This window comes from Urocampus carinirostris, chromosome 15 (genome assembly GCF_059441175.1).
Source record: "Urocampus carinirostris isolate Australia breed hairy pipefish chromosome 15, RoL_Ucar_1.0, whole genome shotgun sequence".
NCBI classification, from domain to species: Eukaryota; Metazoa; Chordata; class Actinopteri; order Syngnathiformes; family Syngnathidae; genus Urocampus; species Urocampus carinirostris.
In genome coordinates, this window is record NC_142363.1 from 16,115,942 (window position 1) to 16,135,340 (window position 19,399).

The 19,399-nt window shown below is 37.0% G+C and overlaps 1 protein-coding gene across 1 annotated transcript in view; it reads left to right on the top strand.

The window, feature by feature from the left end:
- The window catches only part of LOC148351699 (ryanodine receptor 3), a 168,800-nt gene that overhangs the window by 30,802 nt on the left and 118,599 nt on the right, over positions 1 to 19,399 (top strand). Inside the window, exons 3-9 of the mRNA XM_088353681.1 lie at positions 4,838 to 4,942; positions 10,323 to 10,397; positions 12,221 to 12,299; positions 14,081 to 14,193; positions 15,567 to 15,669; positions 16,033 to 16,126; positions 18,754 to 18,828. Of these exons, the coding sequence (XP_088209807.1) occupies positions 4,838 to 4,942; positions 10,323 to 10,397; positions 12,221 to 12,299; positions 14,081 to 14,193; positions 15,567 to 15,669; positions 16,033 to 16,126; positions 18,754 to 18,828 (644 nt within the window). The remainder of the gene's footprint in view (positions 1 to 4,837; positions 4,943 to 10,322; positions 10,398 to 12,220; positions 12,300 to 14,080; positions 14,194 to 15,566; positions 15,670 to 16,032; positions 16,127 to 18,753; positions 18,829 to 19,399) is intronic.

Below are 19,399 nucleotides of genomic sequence, written 5' to 3' on the forward strand. Positions count from 1 at the left end.
AGAAGTCATGTTTTTGCTACTAGCTGCAATCATTTCCTTGTGTTGCATGTGTGTTTGTTTCTGTAGTAATTACAGATACTAACAAATACATGAAGTGATTTCCTGTAAATGTGTCCATAAAACGCTAAATAGGTAAGGTCACAATTCTACATAGATAAAGGGCACTTGATACAGTTATCATTAAGTTTAAACCTAGTGTCAAAAATCAAAACAAGAATGCAAACTACGGAGCCTCAAAGTGACAAAAATGCACCATTTTACCTTTTTTTTGCTCAGCCTTTTTGAGGGTTTTGGGACACCCGTAACAGCAAGATGGCGGACAAATATATCAACCCCCTTCATGTGAGGCTCATATTATGTAAAATAAATGCAAATGACCTACGAGTATTTGAAATATCGCATGTTTTCATGATAGGTCAAATATTTATGATTATTTTTTAATCAATTAACATAACTTATTTTTAATGGATGAAGTGTTTTTTTAAAACGCCAAAATACACTAAATAATGCACACTGTTCTTTGAATGTGAAAAACAGAAATGATTTAATCCGTTCCTATCTGGTGATACACTCATACGGTGTCAAGTTGCAGAAAATCTAAAATCTGTTTTTTTCCCTTTCCTTAACCTACATGGCCAAAATATGCCTCATTAAAATAAAGTGCATCAACAAACTTACCACCAGAGGGCACTTGAACCAAAGAAAACAGAAAACAACTAGAATGGCTATGCGCCATTAGAGCATCAACTGCGTTGAGACGCAAACCATTTGAATGCCTTTCTGGGAGAACTGCTGGGTCAGCAAAACCAAAAATGCTAAATCAGTTTTATAGGACATTTCACTTCTGGAGCGACCTATCTGATTGTGAAAGATTGTAATTATGACCAAACTTGTTCTGGCCTGGGAGAGTGGAATGTCTTTCTTGGAAAAATACTGAGTCAACAAAACAAAAAGTACTCAGTGAGCTTTTTCCTGGCATTTTTTTACATCTAGATCCTAGATTCTAGGGTAACCTAAAATCCACCAATCAATACATATTCTGCTTTTACTGATGTAAGTCAATGAGAACTTAATTGTGGCGATAAACTTGCATTGTTGCAACCACCTATACCTATAACAAACGCAGTTACTCCGATTCTTTTACTTTTTGTATGGATCAGTGCGGAAACATCTCTACAAATTTTTCTACAAAGTAAACTGTGCGGCACTTTTTTCCACATGCATTTTCTGCAGACAAAATGAAGAACACTTTAAATTTACATTACAACAAATCAAAGACAATATTTTCTTTGGTAAATTTTCATACATAGCTTATCAGAAACTTTCTTGTTAGTCTCCACACTCAGGTAATTTAGCCACTAATCTAGTCACAAAATTATAAATTAAGTATCAAATATCTCAGTATTAAATAACTCAATAAAATAAAATGGTTGTAGAAAATTGTAAAAAAGTAAGACTAGAGAGGAGATCCTTAGGAACCAAAAATCCATTGAGGCCCTTCTTTTGTTGCAGGAAACCGTCAGTGATACTGGCAGGGGTGTGCTGAAAAGCGCTTTATCAGCAAACTCTTTTATGTTCTTAAGGTTCAGAGATTTCTTTTCTTCCATGGACTTGCAGTCTGCTGAAGATTTCCTTAAATTGTATTTCTGGCTTACTCTTCATAGACTTTCATAGATAGTTTTGTCACTTGTGGTAATGGCTTTCAACCTTATTATTGCTTTGAAGCTAGAGTTGCTTTTTCTACTGTACTTACCACATCAAAGTTCTGAAAAAAATCCATCTACTTCACGTTTTATTGAGTAAGTCGATGAAGCACAAGCATAGTTTGACATCATTGCTGCGCAACACAGTACAACCAGCTAATATATTAACCATTAATACTTTTCTCATTGGTTTAGCCCAGAACACAGGTCAATCTGCAGCTTGCCATCATTATATGTGACCAGCGAGACAATGTTTAGGGAAGCACAAGAGAAAAAGGAGCTTCTTGCAGTTTTAAATATGTCCCCTGGATGTCACCAAAACCATGTGCCTGACTACCATTAATCAACTAGAGAACAATGAGGAAACTCATTCCTATGTTATTTTACGCAAAACAAAAGTCAACGACGAATGTTCGTCTTAGGGCCATACTTTCTATTATAGATATGAAATCTAACAGCAAAGTTCTCATAATCAGGTAAACATTTTCATTAAAACACTAAAAATAAATAGCAGAAACTTTAGTACTTTTGAAGAACAATTTAATCATTTAAATCAGAATGTCAAAATTATTTTTGTCACTTTTCAGTCTGCATGAGTTTTCCTGACATAAATAAAATGCATTGGAAATTCAGTTTTGTTTAATTTTTTTTTTTACAAACAAGCAATTTATAAACACAACAAGAGATGACATCTTAAAGAAGGAAAAAAATTGAGGGAAAGAAAATCATCAACGATCAAATGATTACTAGATCCATGAATCATTATTTAATCGCGAGCCTCCCAAAAGACCCCCAGCCCCCAAACTAAGGCACACTTTTATGCCATTGTTTTACTGGTCCAGCTGCTGTAATATTTCTACCATGTGGCCCTTGTGGTGAAGTAGTTTGACATCACTGGCTTTAGAAAATAAATACATGTATCACAAAATATTAGAATAAAAAGATTAAGTATTAACATCAACATTTTAAAATCATTATTGCACTAAACAATCATTAATTATGTGCGATTTATGTTTAATGCAATTGCATTCTGTCCGTAAATAACAAATATCAGAAGCTTAACAGAAAATGTTTATCTTATAAAAAGTTTTACAAAACGCCAGGATGGATTGTATGTGTATTTACAGGGTAACCAATTGATTGACCTGTGAATGGTGATTAACTAGCTAGGTCACCAGGTAACTGTGACACATGGGATAATCATAGGGATAATCTTTTACTCCCCTTTGCATAAAGTATAATCTTCACTCAAGCTAAGTAGGTGAAATTAATAAGCCATAACTCTGTCTTAAAAGGTTTATTGCTCACTTGATTAAAACATGATTTAATATTGCTAAAGCAACACCCACCAATGCTGCGTATTAACCTTGATGATGGACATTGATAGACCAAACATGAAGTAACACGCTGCTGTAAAGCAATCCCACTGGTTTGCCCTGCGAGAATGTATCATGACAGGAATGGACACTCATTATCCATTTCACCTTCATTTTACTGCCACGCTCTCTCGGCAGTTCAACATTGCTTCGAGGGGTCAAAGGTGGGCTGTTAATCAACCACAGGGATTCGGGTGGATGGTTTTTATTACGCCATCTGGTTTTATTCCTCTTCAGAAACAACAAAAAAACAAAACATTATCACTCCTATCTTATTTGGACGTGGTGCATAGAGTTCCACCCTTTTACTCTTTAGTCTTGGCTGCCTTGTATGTTTAATGCTATTTTGAATAAATGAATGAATGAAAACTTTATTAGAACATCAAAATAAAAACAGAACAAAAACAGTAACTCAACAACAAAATAACGTTACATAATATGTTCGAAAAGGGGTAGTAAGAAGCAAATGCTTATATTATCTACCCCTTCATCTTCCCCACCAAAAACACCAATGATATAACAACAATTGTAATGATATTAATAATAACAGTTATGATATAAGAATAGCAACAATAACACAAAGTTAACTAGACGCACTATTCAAATCTCCCTCACCACTCATACCCCACCCTCCTCATCTCTGTATTCCGCAAGGAATGTTTCTTTGTATCTAAACCTGAACAAGTGAATAGTTGGACCTTGTTTGATCTCGTCTTGTAAATTGTTCCAAAGTTTGACTCCACACACAGACACACACATACTTTTCATGGTGGTTCTCACCTTTGGGATTATGAATTCACTACGGCCCCTTAAGTTATAATTTCCCTCTTTCTGAATGAATAATTTATGGGTGTTTTCTGGCACTATGTTTTTGTTGACCTTAAATAGCTTTTGTGCAGTGGACATTCTAAAAGTTAAGGCGCTCTGCACAGGGAGGAAGGGAAAAACATGAACAAAAAATGCAGTCCGAACAACTCACGGCTGAAGGAATTAATGCCAGTCTTTCGGGGGCACGGCACAGGTAACTGGTAGTGGGCACTTTAGCAGGCAGGATTGCAACCATGTTATAACTAAGAATGTCATCGCAGTCCATTTATACGAAGCCCCTGACGAGCACCAAGTGTGCAGCAGATCTGGCTACTATAAAACACATGAAACAATGGAGTAGCTTTATAATCCTGACTGAATCCTGATTGAAGAAGTTATATAATTAAACTAAATAAATGAAGAAGTTGTAAATGAAGAAATCATAAAAAACAGGACTAAATATAGGCTGTGACACATTTCAATATTTCAACAGCTACTAATCACCACCTAGCGTTACTAATACTAATAGCCTTAGCATGCTGTTTTTGCTAGACAAATACAGAAGCTCGCTTACTGAATAAAAAATGTCAGGCCTTAAAACTTTAAGATAGTAATATAGCTACCCCTATATAGCCTGCCCTATCATGCCCAGGTATTTTCAAAAGACACCTATTGGTCTATAGTTATTATCTCTCTTGTATACAATTAACCAGCATTAAATAATAACCTTATTTTTTGTGCCTTCCTGAAAGAATATGAACATTCACTAAATGTGTTTGCGGACGTTTTGTGGCCATTGGCTTTTAATCAACCAAAACAACATATTAATTCAAAATAAACCTCACACTTTATCCTATTTTTAGGAATACAATCATTCAGGCCAATTCAAAGAAGAAATCTTCCAGAATTGTATCCTAATGACTAACCCGTGTTACTCTTCTGTTCCTGCAGTATGTTCCTCCAGACCTATGCATCTGTACTTTTGTGCTGGAACAGTCGTTGTCGGTGCGGGCCCTGCAAGAAATGTTGGCTAAAAGTGGGCAGAACAACGAAGGGGTGAGCAATGTATATTAAAGACAAACACAGTGTACATTGAGCTGTGTAAGAGGAATATATATTTTAATGAGTTATTTTATTCTGTCTTCAGTCAGCAAACTTTAAATTTCAAGATTAATAGCCTAAATAAGTTCAGTGCAGCCATGAGGGTCCAAGCCTACATGAATATTAATGAGGTAAAGCAGAGGTCCAATTTAGTTGCACTGTTTTGTCAACAAAAAAAAAAAAAAAACGTGCAAAGAGGTCATTAGCAAGCTAGTTCAAGAATAATGAGACAAACTGTAGTTTGGGTCCAGGTTTAATCAATACTTGGTGAATTTGCTCAATTTTATTAGTATAAGTGAACTTCCTGTCTTATTGACCATCTTTGTATTTTATTTTCTGTGTTCAATCTTCATCTTCGCCACGGTAGACACGGGGCCCGGATCGATGGGTATGTTCCGCTTTCATACCATTTGATATAAAGAGACACATCATGCTGAAGTATTTGTCTTCATGATAGGAATACGGGTTGATGTGCATACATGGTGGAGAATTTTGTGACTTCTGAATATATTACAGATAGAAACAAATTGAATTTATTTTACCACTCTTTCAGCCAAGTGTCGGATTATTGGTTGCTGTTAGTTGTTCATCGCAGCATGATTTGAGCCACTCTAGACATCAGAACATCTAAACTTGTTCAGCGTATCGACAGCAGTGTTAGGTGCGTTAGTGAAAAATGTAATAAGTTACCGTTACTTCATTTAAAAAGTAGTTTCATTAACCCCTGGATTACTGACACTCAAAAATAATGTGTGACTCTGGAAGTAATTACAAATTACTGTATACATTCAAATTGAAGTCGACCCCCTACAACTGCTTAAAAATAGCCACAATTTAAAATGAAATTAGGAAAACGTGTACACCAACCTGTGGAAGCGGTGAGGCTTTCATATTTCTTGTGCAATGTTGAAAGCTTGAGACACTCCATATTAATTTTGTCTACCGGCTTCAAACCACTCGAAGATTTCCTCCTTCACTGCTAAGTATTGTCCAAGACGTATTTTTCTGTTGATTTGTTTTTAATGTATAGTCTACATCCCCTGTGTGAGCAGGAACTCAAATCCCCTCAGTTACGAGAAACATTTTCAAAAGCTATAGCCATTACTTAGTGTCTTCTCAGCGATTTAGCCATTTCCCTCCTTAATGTCACGTGGCTGATGACAATGAGGATTCCAATAAATCCCCAGCTGTTAGTCGATCTTTTTCACGGCCTTGATGTCGGAGATAAATGGATGTATCAGGGCTGCAGCTTTGCCGCTTTGAAGGGCAGCTCATTGGTTCCGCCATTCCTGTGCTCTGGCGAGGAATTATGGGTGGCGGCCATGGGAATAAGGCGGCTCAAATTATTAAACACTGAGGTAATGCTCGATTGGATATATATTCTATCCTATGCTATCCTATGCTAGCTGTTTTTGCACCGCCCTTCTATAAAGCCAATAAACGCTTGAAAGCACTTCGCGAGACGTCCTAAGCCAAGACGTTTATTTTATAGGGAAACAACAACGCTATACAAATAAAAATACCTTGACTTGACTCTTTGTCAATAAATTACTTCCCATACAATGAAAAATAAATGAACAATTTTGAGGCTGCGAACTAGTTCTTTGTTACAAAATAGTTCAAAGACCTACCAGTTGATATGTGTTTTTAAAATAACCTATTTTTCTTCTTCTTTGTTGTTACTTTTTATTCATCATTATTATATTTTATTGATGTGAGATAAGGATTGTGTCTGGTGAAGCACAGTCAGATTTTCAAATAAATGGACGTATATATTTATCATTGATTGGCAGAGCAATAAAGCAATATATAAATTGTTGCATTGTCACCTTAACTTCTAAACAAAGTATATGCACAGCTCTTTTTGAAAAACATAGATAGATATTTAATGATCAATTATGAAAATATGTCCATGCAACGAGATAAAAAGTACTGGATGGCTCAATTTGCAGTTAGCTTGCTAATATGATCATTACTTCTATTGCTTGGGCCTGAGGTGTGTGTCAAATTAGAATATTTGGTCGCACTATTGCGTCTGCCATAAGTCAAGAAAATTGCATGCCTCACATCTGCAGCCACTTTGCACAGTAAAATGGTACAAACTGCTTTTTTCAATGAAAGCATCAACAGATAAATACTAATCTTCCCTTATAAAAAAGGCCATGCAATGAGAAAATAATTACTGGATTTCTTGGCTTGTCAAAACTATCAGTAATGCTCTTGTTAGGGGCTGAGAATCCTTCCTCCCACTATCGCCCTCTGTCATGAGGCCAGAGTATTGCGTGCCTCACTCTGCCCCTGCTAACGCTTAACACAGTAAAACACAGTCACACACACACAGTAATACATTACAAACTAATTGGAACAATAATATTCATAATGTGAACATTCAGTGATTTTGGAAGAAAATCCAACAATTTTGAAGTTAAATGAGAATGATTTTTAACGCTGAATTAATGTAACCATTTAATATATTTTAATTGTATTTTTCTGTGATAACAGGTGAGCTACAGCCTTATCTCTCTCCCCTGACTTCACGTCAGTTATATTATTATCTCATTTTTATTCAGAGTGGGACAAATATACTTGATGATATTCTAAAAAATTGTATTATGAGTTCTTATGAATAATTAATACCGTACAGCAGGGGTCTCCAACCTTTTTCAGGCTGAGAGCTACTTTTTGTCACAAATTAGCGCAAAGGGCACCCAGTTTGATATGCAATTTCTAAAATAACAACTTATAATTCCATTACTATTTTCTAATCATATTTATATCAGGTTAATGATCGGAAGTTGGGTTACTAGACTGAGTCAGCCACAAAATAAATCATTTAACAATAATATCACAACAACCAACTTGTGCATTTCCGTCATCATAATTGCCTGCCTCTTTTTCATTTTTCGCCTTAACTGAAATGTCATTGAAGGAAGCAACATGAAAGGGGAGCTAGAGGTTAAATGTGTCCAGGCCAAGATGCTGAAATCAATAAAAGCTGCAAGATGGTCTTATCAATAGATGGCGGCTGAAACACAAATCTGTTTAGCTCAGATTTAGCCAAACTCAGACCCGGCGAGGGAACCATCATGACCCACAAAGATAACACACCAAGCGCATACCAACCCCGTGGTGATTGATATCTATCCATCAGCAGGCGTTGCCCCGGAGACATCGAATGTGCAGTTGTCTCGCTCTATTTGTGGTTCCCTCTACAACGCAACAATTTGGCTAATAATGCAGAATGCTGCACCTTGAAAGGATTTTATGCCAAACTGTGAATTTAAAGATGTCACTTGAGGCCAATGGCTGCCAGCAGTGGGTACCTTTTACATCTTCTTTTATCCATTTTGGTTAAAACACCTCATCTCTATGGTTGCATTAGCTATGGTTGATGCCTTTGCTCATTTTAATAGTTGTGGTAACATCTCTTAAATGTTTTTTTTTTAGCCTCAATTGCTCGCTCTGCACTCCCTCTATTGAGATGACTTCCTGCAGGGGTGGGAGACTGGAATTTATTGGTCGTGGTGATTGCAGCTGGATGTGTCACACTGCATTAAATTCAGTATACTTCAAGCAGCTGCACACAAATTTGGTAGCCATTGCAGTAGTAGGCAGTAAATTGCTGACTGGCTGGGGTTCTGGCAGTCCGTGGCGGTACATATTTCATATAAAGCACAGCAAAGGCACCAAATCTTTTTGAAGCGGAGAACTTCTTTTAAGAACTGGTATCATGTTATTAAAATGATATTACTATGTTATTATCAGAGTTAATATGTTGTTATTGTTTAAAGTGAGGCAATGGTGTTCTCAGTCAAGAAAAATATATATTATGCAAAAAAATCATCCTAAAATTACGGATTAGGAATTCCTATGTATGTCAAGACATTTAACATGTCAATGATTTCTTATGGTAGTTAGAAAATATATTAAACCGATATTTTTAATAAATGCCACCATATCTGTACTATGTTATAAAAATGTTATTATAATGGTTTACTGGATTGTTTTTTATTTGGAGTGGGGCTAAGATATGCTCATTCAACTACAAAGAAAACATCCCGCAAAAAAGCTCATTTTGAAACTATGGATACAGAGTTACTATGAAGGTAAAGACGCTAATCATTTGAATGATTTCTTATGATATTTTCAAATCCAAGCGAAGTTCCAGTGCTTCAAATTTTAACAATAAATATAGTTTGAAATATTTAGGTTTGATCATACTATACACAACCTTAGCCAAATATATACAACCAATAAAAAACCGTTCCATTAGTCTTTTCCATTGTTTAAATTTTAAAATTGCCTGTGAAAATCGATAACCTATACCCGGTGAGCTATTTCAAGAACTGAACACCTTTAAAGTGATCACTAGATGTTGCTGTATTGTGTAGTGCTACCAAAAATGAGGGCAAATTACAAGGAAAATACAAACAATAGAGGTACAATGTAACCAAATTGTACCATTTTTCTTATTATTTCTTTGGCGGGACCTTCACAGGGTTTTTGGGGTACCTGTAGTAGCAAAATGGCTAACAATCATGTCAGTTCTCTGTAGGTGAGACTCATGTTCTGACAAATAGACTTAAAAGTATTTGAAATATTGCATGTCTATACCACAGCGCATGTATTTTTTCGCTCATTATTCATATCAATATAAAAATATATATTGTTTTAAACAAAGTTTTTTTTTAACCACTGGGGACGCTAAATAATACAAAATGTCCCTTTAAAGCTTTGGCTCAAATTAATATCAGTTCTGTTTTAAATCAAGCTTTGAATAAGAATTTCCTCTTTTATTGACATTTTACTGTAGATAGACAAATAAAAAGAATACAAAAATGTGTATCTACTATCTTAACTTCATGCTGTGTCATCTCATTTTGTGGTTGAACAAATAGGATGATATGCAGCCTACCTATTGACAATGTATAAACATATTGGTAAAAACAACCACAGTGAAAAACTTAATGAAACTCTCTTCTTAATGCTTCCTAGAGGCTGATAAGAAAGGTGAGTACGTAATATAGTCAGCGCAACAAAAGCAGCATTAAAATTACTCCACCTTTCGAGATATCCTATGTTCCTTTTTGCATCTTAAGCTCCACAATAGGTGGACCTTTCCCCGCTTATCACCGTAGTTTAGCATTTTTCCTTCATTCCTCTAATGGTATTGCAGGAAAGATGACTTTGTATATTTGCACATATCCCAGGGGGCAGCCACGCCTTTCACAAGATATGTGCTCCCAGCATGAGGCTGTAGATGTCTGTGAGAGGGTCCTTGCCAAGGTGACGTGTAATTTAAATAACTGTGGATATGTGGGAATCATGTCCCCAGGCAGCTCAGAGTGGCGGCCACAAGACTCTCCTGTACGGGCACGCCATCCTCCTACGCCACTCGTTCAGTTCCATGGTAAGACTTTGCAAAATACAGTGGTACCTCTTTGTACGAGCATCTATAAATACAAGAATTTCAGTACACAAGTTTATTTGCAACCAAAATCTTGCTATACGAAGGAGAATGAAATTCACTGCTCAACGTTTGTAACCACTCACCGCTTGTGACCACTCACCACCCATGCACATGCAAACTACTTCAGGCAAAATAAAAAATAAATATAGAATGACTTTAGGCCATTAGAGAGTCACCCCCATTAAAACACGAAACCATTTTTGGGTAGCATTTCAGGGGCATCTGCCATTTGAGAATGGAAAATCAAAAGACTAACCCCTAATCCAGACAATCATATATATATATATATATATATATATATATATATATATATATATATATATATATATATATATGCTGGAGCCCATCCCTTCTTCGGGCTATGGGCAGGGGACACCCTGAACTGGTTGCCAGCCAGTCGCAGGGCACACAGGGACAGACAGTTCGTTCGCTCATTCACACCTAGGGACAATTTGGACCGGCCACTCAACCTGACATGCATGTTTTTGGAATGTAGAGGAAAGCGGAGTGCCCGGATGAAACCCACGCAAGCACAGGGAGAACATGCAAACTCCGCACAGGAAGGTTGGTAGCTGGATTTGAACCCATGACCTCAGAACTGTGTCGCACACGCGCTTACCACCGCGCCTGCTGTGCTGCCCCCTATATATATATATATATATATATATATATATATATATATATATATATATATATATATGTATAAGCACGGCGGCGCAGTGGTTAGCGCTTGTGCGGCACAGTTCATGTCATGGGAACCTGTCGTGGGTTCAAATCCAGCTCCAGACTTTCTGTGCGGAGTTTGTATGTTCTCCCCGTGCTTGCGTGGGTTTCCTCCGGGCACTCCGGTTTCCTCCCACATTCCAAAGACATGCATTTCAGGTGAATTGGCCGGTCCAAATTGTCCCTAGGTGTGAATGAGCGAATGAGTTGTCTGTCCCTGTGTGCCCTGCGATTGGCTGGCAACCAGTTCAGGGTGTCCCCTGCCCACTGCCCGATGATTGCTGGGATGGGCTCCAGCCCCCCCGCGACCCTACTGAGGATAAGCGGTACGGCTAATGAGATGAGATGAGATATATATATATATATATATATATATATATATATATATATAGAGATAGGACAGATAGAGAGAGAGAGGAGAGATAGATAGATAGATAGATAGATAGATATAGTTTAGACAAGATTAACCCTAAGCTGCGACTATTTACCGAGAGCAGGTAAAATAAAGCGGAAACACGAGCAATCTATGATGACGTTGTTGGCCGCTACCCGTGACCAAGACGATACGGAAATGGGTATGATGACACATTTAAGAAATAAAAATAAAAAACTTATAAAGATTGCTACACGCCGCTCACAACCTTCCTCTGCACCATGCGTGCACATTCATTACAGAGACTTAACCATTGTAACTGCTCATAATAAACTCACATTTCATTTTGATAATGTGTTTTTTTTTTAATCTCATTGCTGTACTTATGTTAAATTCATGTATGCATGTTTTCTTTAGTGAACAGGAAGATGTGTTATATAGCTATTTAGGTTTCACTTCAATACTTTTGGCAAGGCAGGATTTCATACAGGGAAAATTTGCTCATTACACGAGCAATTTGAGCTTTAAACACGATCCTGGAACGAATCAAGCTCGTATGAAGAGGTACCACAGTACCAAAATTGTTTGAAGCAAGAGTAAATGACAAGAGCCGAGACACTGTATTTGAGTTTTTTATTTTAAATCTGTGCATTTGTGCCCACTGCAGTACTTGGCTTGTTTGAAGACATCAAGGTCACAGACTGATAAACTGTCATTTGATGTGGGCCTACAGGAGGATTCAACAGGTAAAATAAATTGGCTTAAGTGGATTTTTTTAAAACCTCCAAAGGTTCTTTCTCATTCTATTTCTCTTTGGTACCTTTTCCTCCTGATCTATCTTTTGGCTGTTGCTGAGCATATTTTACTGTTTGCCTTTTTACATCTACTAAATTTCCTGCAGAGCTCTGAGGAAAAAAGATTTTTTTTTTGTCATAGACGATTACATCTCTCCAACAAATTTATAGCCTTAATCTACCCAGATCGTTAGTCTAACTTCTAAGTTGTTTATTGTTTATTTCATAATAAACAACCGAGAAGTTAGACTAACAAAGAATTGAGAAACACTGGTTTATTTCAGCCAGTGTTTCCCAATTCTTTGTGAGACGAGGCACACTGTCCATCAAAAATTTAGAAACATTAATTATCGGCACCATATTTGCTTGTTGTTTAAAGGTTGCATAGATTGACAATCTAGTTTTTCTTACCATTTTGGCTCGGAAGGTAATACATTTTATTCACTTTGGTCAAGACTCTTGCTCTAATTTGGGATATTACAATTTTTTAACTTCTTTTGCTAGCAATGTAAATGGAAAAATGGAAAAAATAAATTTCTTTTTTATTTCTAAATAATTAACAAAAGTAGTACTTTAAATGTGCAAAATGTATCTGCCGTGGAAAATATATATTTTTAAAATTAAAATTATGTGCAATATTTCTACTGTATCAAGACTATTATAGTATATAAATCCAAATCTGCTGGTGAGTGTCAGAATGTGGTTTATAGACCCCGTAAAGGCGAGACTGATTTTTGTGAATATTTACACAGTAGTACTTTAGGCCTCTGGGAGTGTCTTTAGCTAGGTTTCGTGTCAAGGCACCCCTAATAAATACCAACAAAATCGATAAACATCTGCTTTTGTGCAAAAGAGGCTCTGGAGCTGCATGCGCTCATACTGCTCTTTTGCACTCCCTGGTGGCTCCCTGGTACTTCTAGCATGGCCCCAACAACCTCGCTCAAGTAGAATGCCCGGAAATGCAAAGTCCGGCAACGCCGGGTCGTTATGCTTGTTAGATTTAATTTGTTGTTCTCTTTTATTCTATTTTTGCAGTGCAGTCTTAAACCACTTCATGAAACAGACTGTTATTAAATTTGTATTACCTCATGGCCAGATAAGCAGTATATAAAAAGAAAATAATGTTAAGAATGAAGGTTACTCCGCTGATCAATGGGATGAAGCAAATATATTGAAAAATTTAATGTTTTGTTTTTCCAAAAATAAAATGAGGCAACTTCCTGCTGCACACTAGACCAACTGTTGAGGCAAACTAGTGTGCCCGGGCACACTGGTTAAAAAACACTGTGCTAAGCTATTTTTTTCCAAAATAGTAAAACATTAGTTAGCTTAAAATTCAGCCGTTTACATCAAGGCTTTAAGATCTCACTTCCCTCTTTAATACTGCTGATAGCAAGAGAGTAAAAAAACGTATTTCTGATTACAATATTGTACGACAAATTGTGACGCTAACATGGTGTAGAAACGTAACCGCAAAGCTTCAGTGTTTTGTGTCACACCATACCAGAAAAAGAACAATGTTTTTTTCTCTTTTTCCAAATTGTAATCCAAGTTACTTACTCAGATACAGCAGAATACAAGAACAATCATTGTGAAAAACAATTATGATCGCAATCTCAGTCTCATAGAGTGACAATTCTCTTTCAGTGGCCAGTTTTTTCAGTTTGTGTGTCGTCTGAGTCTTGCAATCCTTTATATCCCATTTTTGTCTTTTAATGCATTTCTCAATGCAGGTGAGGCATGTTGGTGGACAATCCACCCTGCCTCCAAGCAGAGATCAGAAGGAGAAAAGGTGCGCATTGGCGATGACCTCATCCTTGTCAGTGTGTCCTCTGAGCGGTATCTTGTAAGTATCTCTTGCTTGTCATGTTCACCTATTGATGTTTTGTAAAGCCCAAACATGCTCCGAATACATGTTCCAAAAATTTATTTCATGACAGGATAAAAGGTCCGGTTCCTTCTCGGCAAATATGTCCTTTTTTTGGCAAGATTACCATAATTGATATCGCTGTTATTGTTTCTTAAAATAGACAGAGGCCAGTGCTGTAATCAACCTTGTCACAACCTTGTCACCTCCCACATTCCTTTCCCAGATTTTTACATGAGCGTAACCACCTCGAAATTATTACAGCACAATCTCAGTGATCTAAGGGAAATAGCGACAGCAAGCCCTTGGCAATGAGGGCGTGACCTTCAACAAAATGACATCGTGTGCTTTGGAGTTGCTAATGGAAGTCAGACAATCTGTACTTGCTGTCACCCTTATTGTGTGTTGTGGAGATGTGCAGCACCCCAGGGTTGCATTAGGCTCTGGGGAGAAAGTTTAGGACACAGCTGCCACTCAATCTGTTTGCTGTAGCGTGAAGCATTCTCTATGGAATGAAATATGGCACATCCGAGTAGTGTTGTAGTTTGGAACTTTCCTAATGTATGTCTAATATTTTGTTTTCCTTATTTCATGATCCATCAACACTAAACTAGTGCATTTTTAACTCTCTTGTAAAAACAATTAGTCTCCAGAATAGGTATAAAAAAGAAAGAAATATGTGCTTGCTTAAAACCGTAAGCAAACTTTTACCAAAACAGTAATAAAATGTATCTTGTATCGATCCCGTCTGTCCTGTCTGGTTTCGATCTCGTCTGCCTCTGGCTTCCTGTTTTCCCGCGCCTGACTTCTCCGCCTTACTTCTTCCGCCCAGCGATTGCCGAATCACTGGCATTTGTATTCACGCGCATGACTGCCCCATTCCCGTAAAATAAAGCTTGTGTGAAAACGTTACGCGTCTGGGTCCTCCGTCTGTTCGGGTTCTGACAGATCGTCCCTGAATAATAGGCCTCCCTCATTTCATGTTCATGTTATGTTTTTTTTTGTATATAGGAAATTTGTCTTCTGGGCCTGTTAATCATTAAGATTACTGACACAGCCATAAGAGAATATTGCTCTATTTTCTGATTATATTGGAATATATTTGTTATGTTTTCAGTATGTTAGTTTGAGTGAATTAGACTATACTGTATGAAACGTTTAAAAATATTAAAATCAGTCAGACTAAAAGTTCAATGTTTTTTTTTCAGTCCTCTGTCCATTTGACTTTGACACCCCGGCAGTAAATAATGAACCATAATGAATATTCAAAGCACAGATTTCTCATCTATGGTACTGAGAGTGTCTGGTGACACATGGTGACATTAAGCAGTGTCCAATCTTCCTTCCGACAGCATTTATCAATCGCCAATGGCAACAACATCCAAGTGGACGCATCCTTCATGCAGACATTGTGGAATGTCCATCCCATCTGTTCTGGCAGCAACATAGAGGAAGGTAGACGGATGAGCCAACACCCTTGCTCACACGCTTTAAAATTTTCTTTGGCATTTTCCAGAAACATTTTTATTTCTTAGCCCCCCCCCCGCATCTTGGAATTATATATCACTTCAATAAGACTACGTTGAAATGATAAAAAAGAAGAACGTATAATAGATAAATGACCTGTGTATCTGAACACCATTACAAGTTTATTGCAAAATTTCATATTTTTAGGTTGGAATGTGCATTATTTATTTTTTGCCTTCTCAATAGTTCCGAGGCTTTTCTAAAACCAAACATTCTCACACTCCTGAAGCAATAATTTAAAAAAAGGATTGTAAACGTCAAGAGGTCTGCTCTTACATTTCTCTGTTGCAGGGTACCTGTTGGGCGGTCATGTGATGCGGCTATTTCATGGGCATGATGAGGTGGTGACCATCCCGGGGTCAGACCAAAGTGAAGAGCAGCAGAGGTACGGAAAATCGATAACACACATCTAACCTGATGCCATTACCAGGTCCAGAATGAAGGATGAAGAATATAATCAGTGTGATACTCTTAAAGGAAATTCAGACTGTGACGCATGAAACATCTTGATCTCCTTGCACAAAGCCTAGAATAATGCGAAATGAAACTCCATCCATGCACAAAAGCATTGAGCCACTTTTACTAATGTGGTACATCTCTCAATGCAAGCAAGCTAACTGACTCCTCTCCCACAATTTTTGATATATATATATATTTGAATCCACAACAGGATTTAGAAAAATCCCACAAAAAAACAAGTAAAACATAAGGTTGACGTGATATTTCTATTTTCAGTTTTATTTGCTTCAATTTGCTATTGTTAAGTTTGGTGAAATATTTGGCACAGTGAGTTGGAAGTGGGTCAGAACTAGAGTCTCGGTCAAGGCCTGACCTTTATTCAATCAAACTCCTTTGGCGTTAAACTACAGTAGCATCGTAAGCAAGGGGCGCTTATCCAAGTATGGGTTTTAAAAAAGGGAGACAAGTTGTGGCAATCATGAGGGTCGCTGATTACGAATCTTTTTTTTTCTTTAAAGGGACAGTGTGTGTGTTAAAAATTAAAAATGTTATTAAAAAAAATACATATGTATTGATTTAAATAATAAACAAAAATACATTAACTACTATATTACACTAATGTGTAATTCTTTTAATTAAACGAAATTATTTGACATAACTTGAGTGCCATCTTAGAGGGAGCAGAAATAATTGTTCACATTCTTCCTGCTCCGGGTAACAAAACCCACAAACCTCGCGAAAAGCTGGGCAAAATTTTTCAAAGAAAAATGGTGTGGTTTGGTCACTTTAAGTCTCCGTAGTTTATATTTTTCCTTGTTCTATCTAGCACTTGTTTCAGTTACACTACACAATACAGTAACATCTAGCTGTCGAATAATACACATAATACCTTTGGTAGCGTTTAAACCACAAGTGTCAAACAGGCGGTCCGCGGGCCAGATTAGGCCCGCTAAGGGATTGAATCCGGCCCGCGAGACAACACTCAGAGAAGTGCAAGAGAAAAACGAGCTGCAGGTTGAAATATGTCAACTTGATGTTGCCAAAGCCAGGTGCCTCTCACAAAGACACTGTACTTGTATTTATTTCTCTCTCTCTCTCTCTCTCTCTCTCTCTCTCTTTATCTCTCTCTCTCTCTCTCTCTCCCTCTCTCTCGCTCACTCGCTTGCTCTTTCTCTCTCTTTCTTTCTCTTACTCGCTCTTTCTCTCTCTTTCTTTTCCTCCCCTTTTCTCCCACTCTGTTGCTCTTTCTCTCGCTCTCTCTCTGTGTCTTTTAACCTCTTTTGCTCTAACTTCCTTATTTCCTTTTCTCTCTTTTCTCTTTCTCTCTTCATACCCTTCGTGCTTTCTTTTCTCTTTTCTCTCCTTCTGTCTTTCTTTTTCTCTTTGGATTTCTGTCTTCCTCTTCCTTTCTTTTCCCCTTCTCTCACGACTTTTTATTTTTTGTTTCTCACGCTCTCTCCCTATCTCTCTCTGTCTTTCTTTGTCCCGCCCTGTCTCCTTTTCCCTCCCTCTTTTTTTATTTCTTTATCTCTCATTTTCTCAACAAACAGAAAATTTAGGACCATTTTTATTTATTGATTTATTTAGTCAGTTAGTCAATTAACTGTAATATGCCAAGCATAGTTTTTACCTTTAACCCAAACTGATTGGTACAGTCCAAATAACGTAAGAAAAAGACCAATTTTAGCAGACTTCTGTAAAAACAAAAACAAAAAAAACTTTACAAAGTGGTTACAAAAAAGACGCATTTATTAATAGTTTGATTTATTAAGTTATTTTGTATCATATTGACTCTAGTCTATATTTAAATATAAACCAACTGGGAGATCAGTCCACTTTTTACCCCAGAAAAAGTTAGTAATATTAAACTTAGGAATGAGAGTCATTTTAATGGTATGCTGCAGGCCACTGAAAAATAGCCCACAGGCATTTCTTTGGACACTTCTGCATTGAGAGTATTTTCACTTACAGTAGCCCTAAATCCTGGCATCCCTTTACAGCAATGTCAACGACCTGATACGAATACCCAGAAATTGACAAGAAACATCTTAATGAAATACTTTAAAAAATAATCGCTCAGTACCGACACATTTTGTAATATTGTCTACAAATGCATCTTCCTCCAGGGCGCACATTAACCCAGACGTGCACACACTGAGCCTATTTTTAGAACAGAGCGTAGCAATTGTGGCAGGCGGGATTGAATAGTAATTTCCATTTTTGGCTTCTCCTTTCGTGCCCTTGAATGACAAAAAAAAGGAGGACGCCTCATCCATTCCTTCTAAGATGTCACAAGTTGAGTCTCTCCTGCTATTGAATGATAAAGGATGTGGTTGCATTATATTTTCAAGTCTTTGAACGCTCTAGTGGGAGAAACAATATATGCAGGGCTTTATTGTGTCTGTATCAAACATCCTTCTACGATTATTAAAATGAGAGATGAAATCAAAAGGATGTTGTCTCACAGTAGATGGGTAACCTTGACTGTACGGTGGTGTGATTTTCAAGCATCTACAATTTAATAACCAACCCGCGCTTCTCATCTATTGACAGAATAGTCAACTATGAGATTGGTAAAGCTGGCGCCAAAGCTCGATCCTTATGGAGGTTGGAGCCCCTCCGGATCAGGTGAGTTGTGAAATATTTGCTTCTGTACTCAACTAAGGGTTGTAGAATACAATATATTCAAATTTTGAAAAGAAAAAAAGATATATCTTTAGATTACCTGTTTGAATATAGGCTTAAAACACATTTCTATTCTATAGCATATGAATAACCTATATTTCTTGTTGACAATATCTGTGTATTATTTGTTATTGCAGCCTGGTTATTCTGGAAGGGGCTTTTGATTTTTTTTCCTTGCCCCCATGTAGGTTTTAGATCAGGGGATGGTGTAATAATAGTCTGTGATTTGCAATAATCTGTGATCTGTGCAGCGCTTTGAGACTCCTTATGATAAAGGGCTATACAAATAGACTTGACATTTTGGGGAAATTTGTCTTGTAATGAGGTCTAATCTATTCAGTAATCAGTGATTCATTACTTTGTAAATTTCTTCTTTTTTGGGTTTGATTGCACTATGTATTTGTATTAAATGTAATTCCTTTTAATTAGGAATACGCTTCAACTGTATTGCCCCACCATGAAATAACGTTTTTTTTGCTAACATAAAACTGAGTACTACTATCTAGTAAACTGT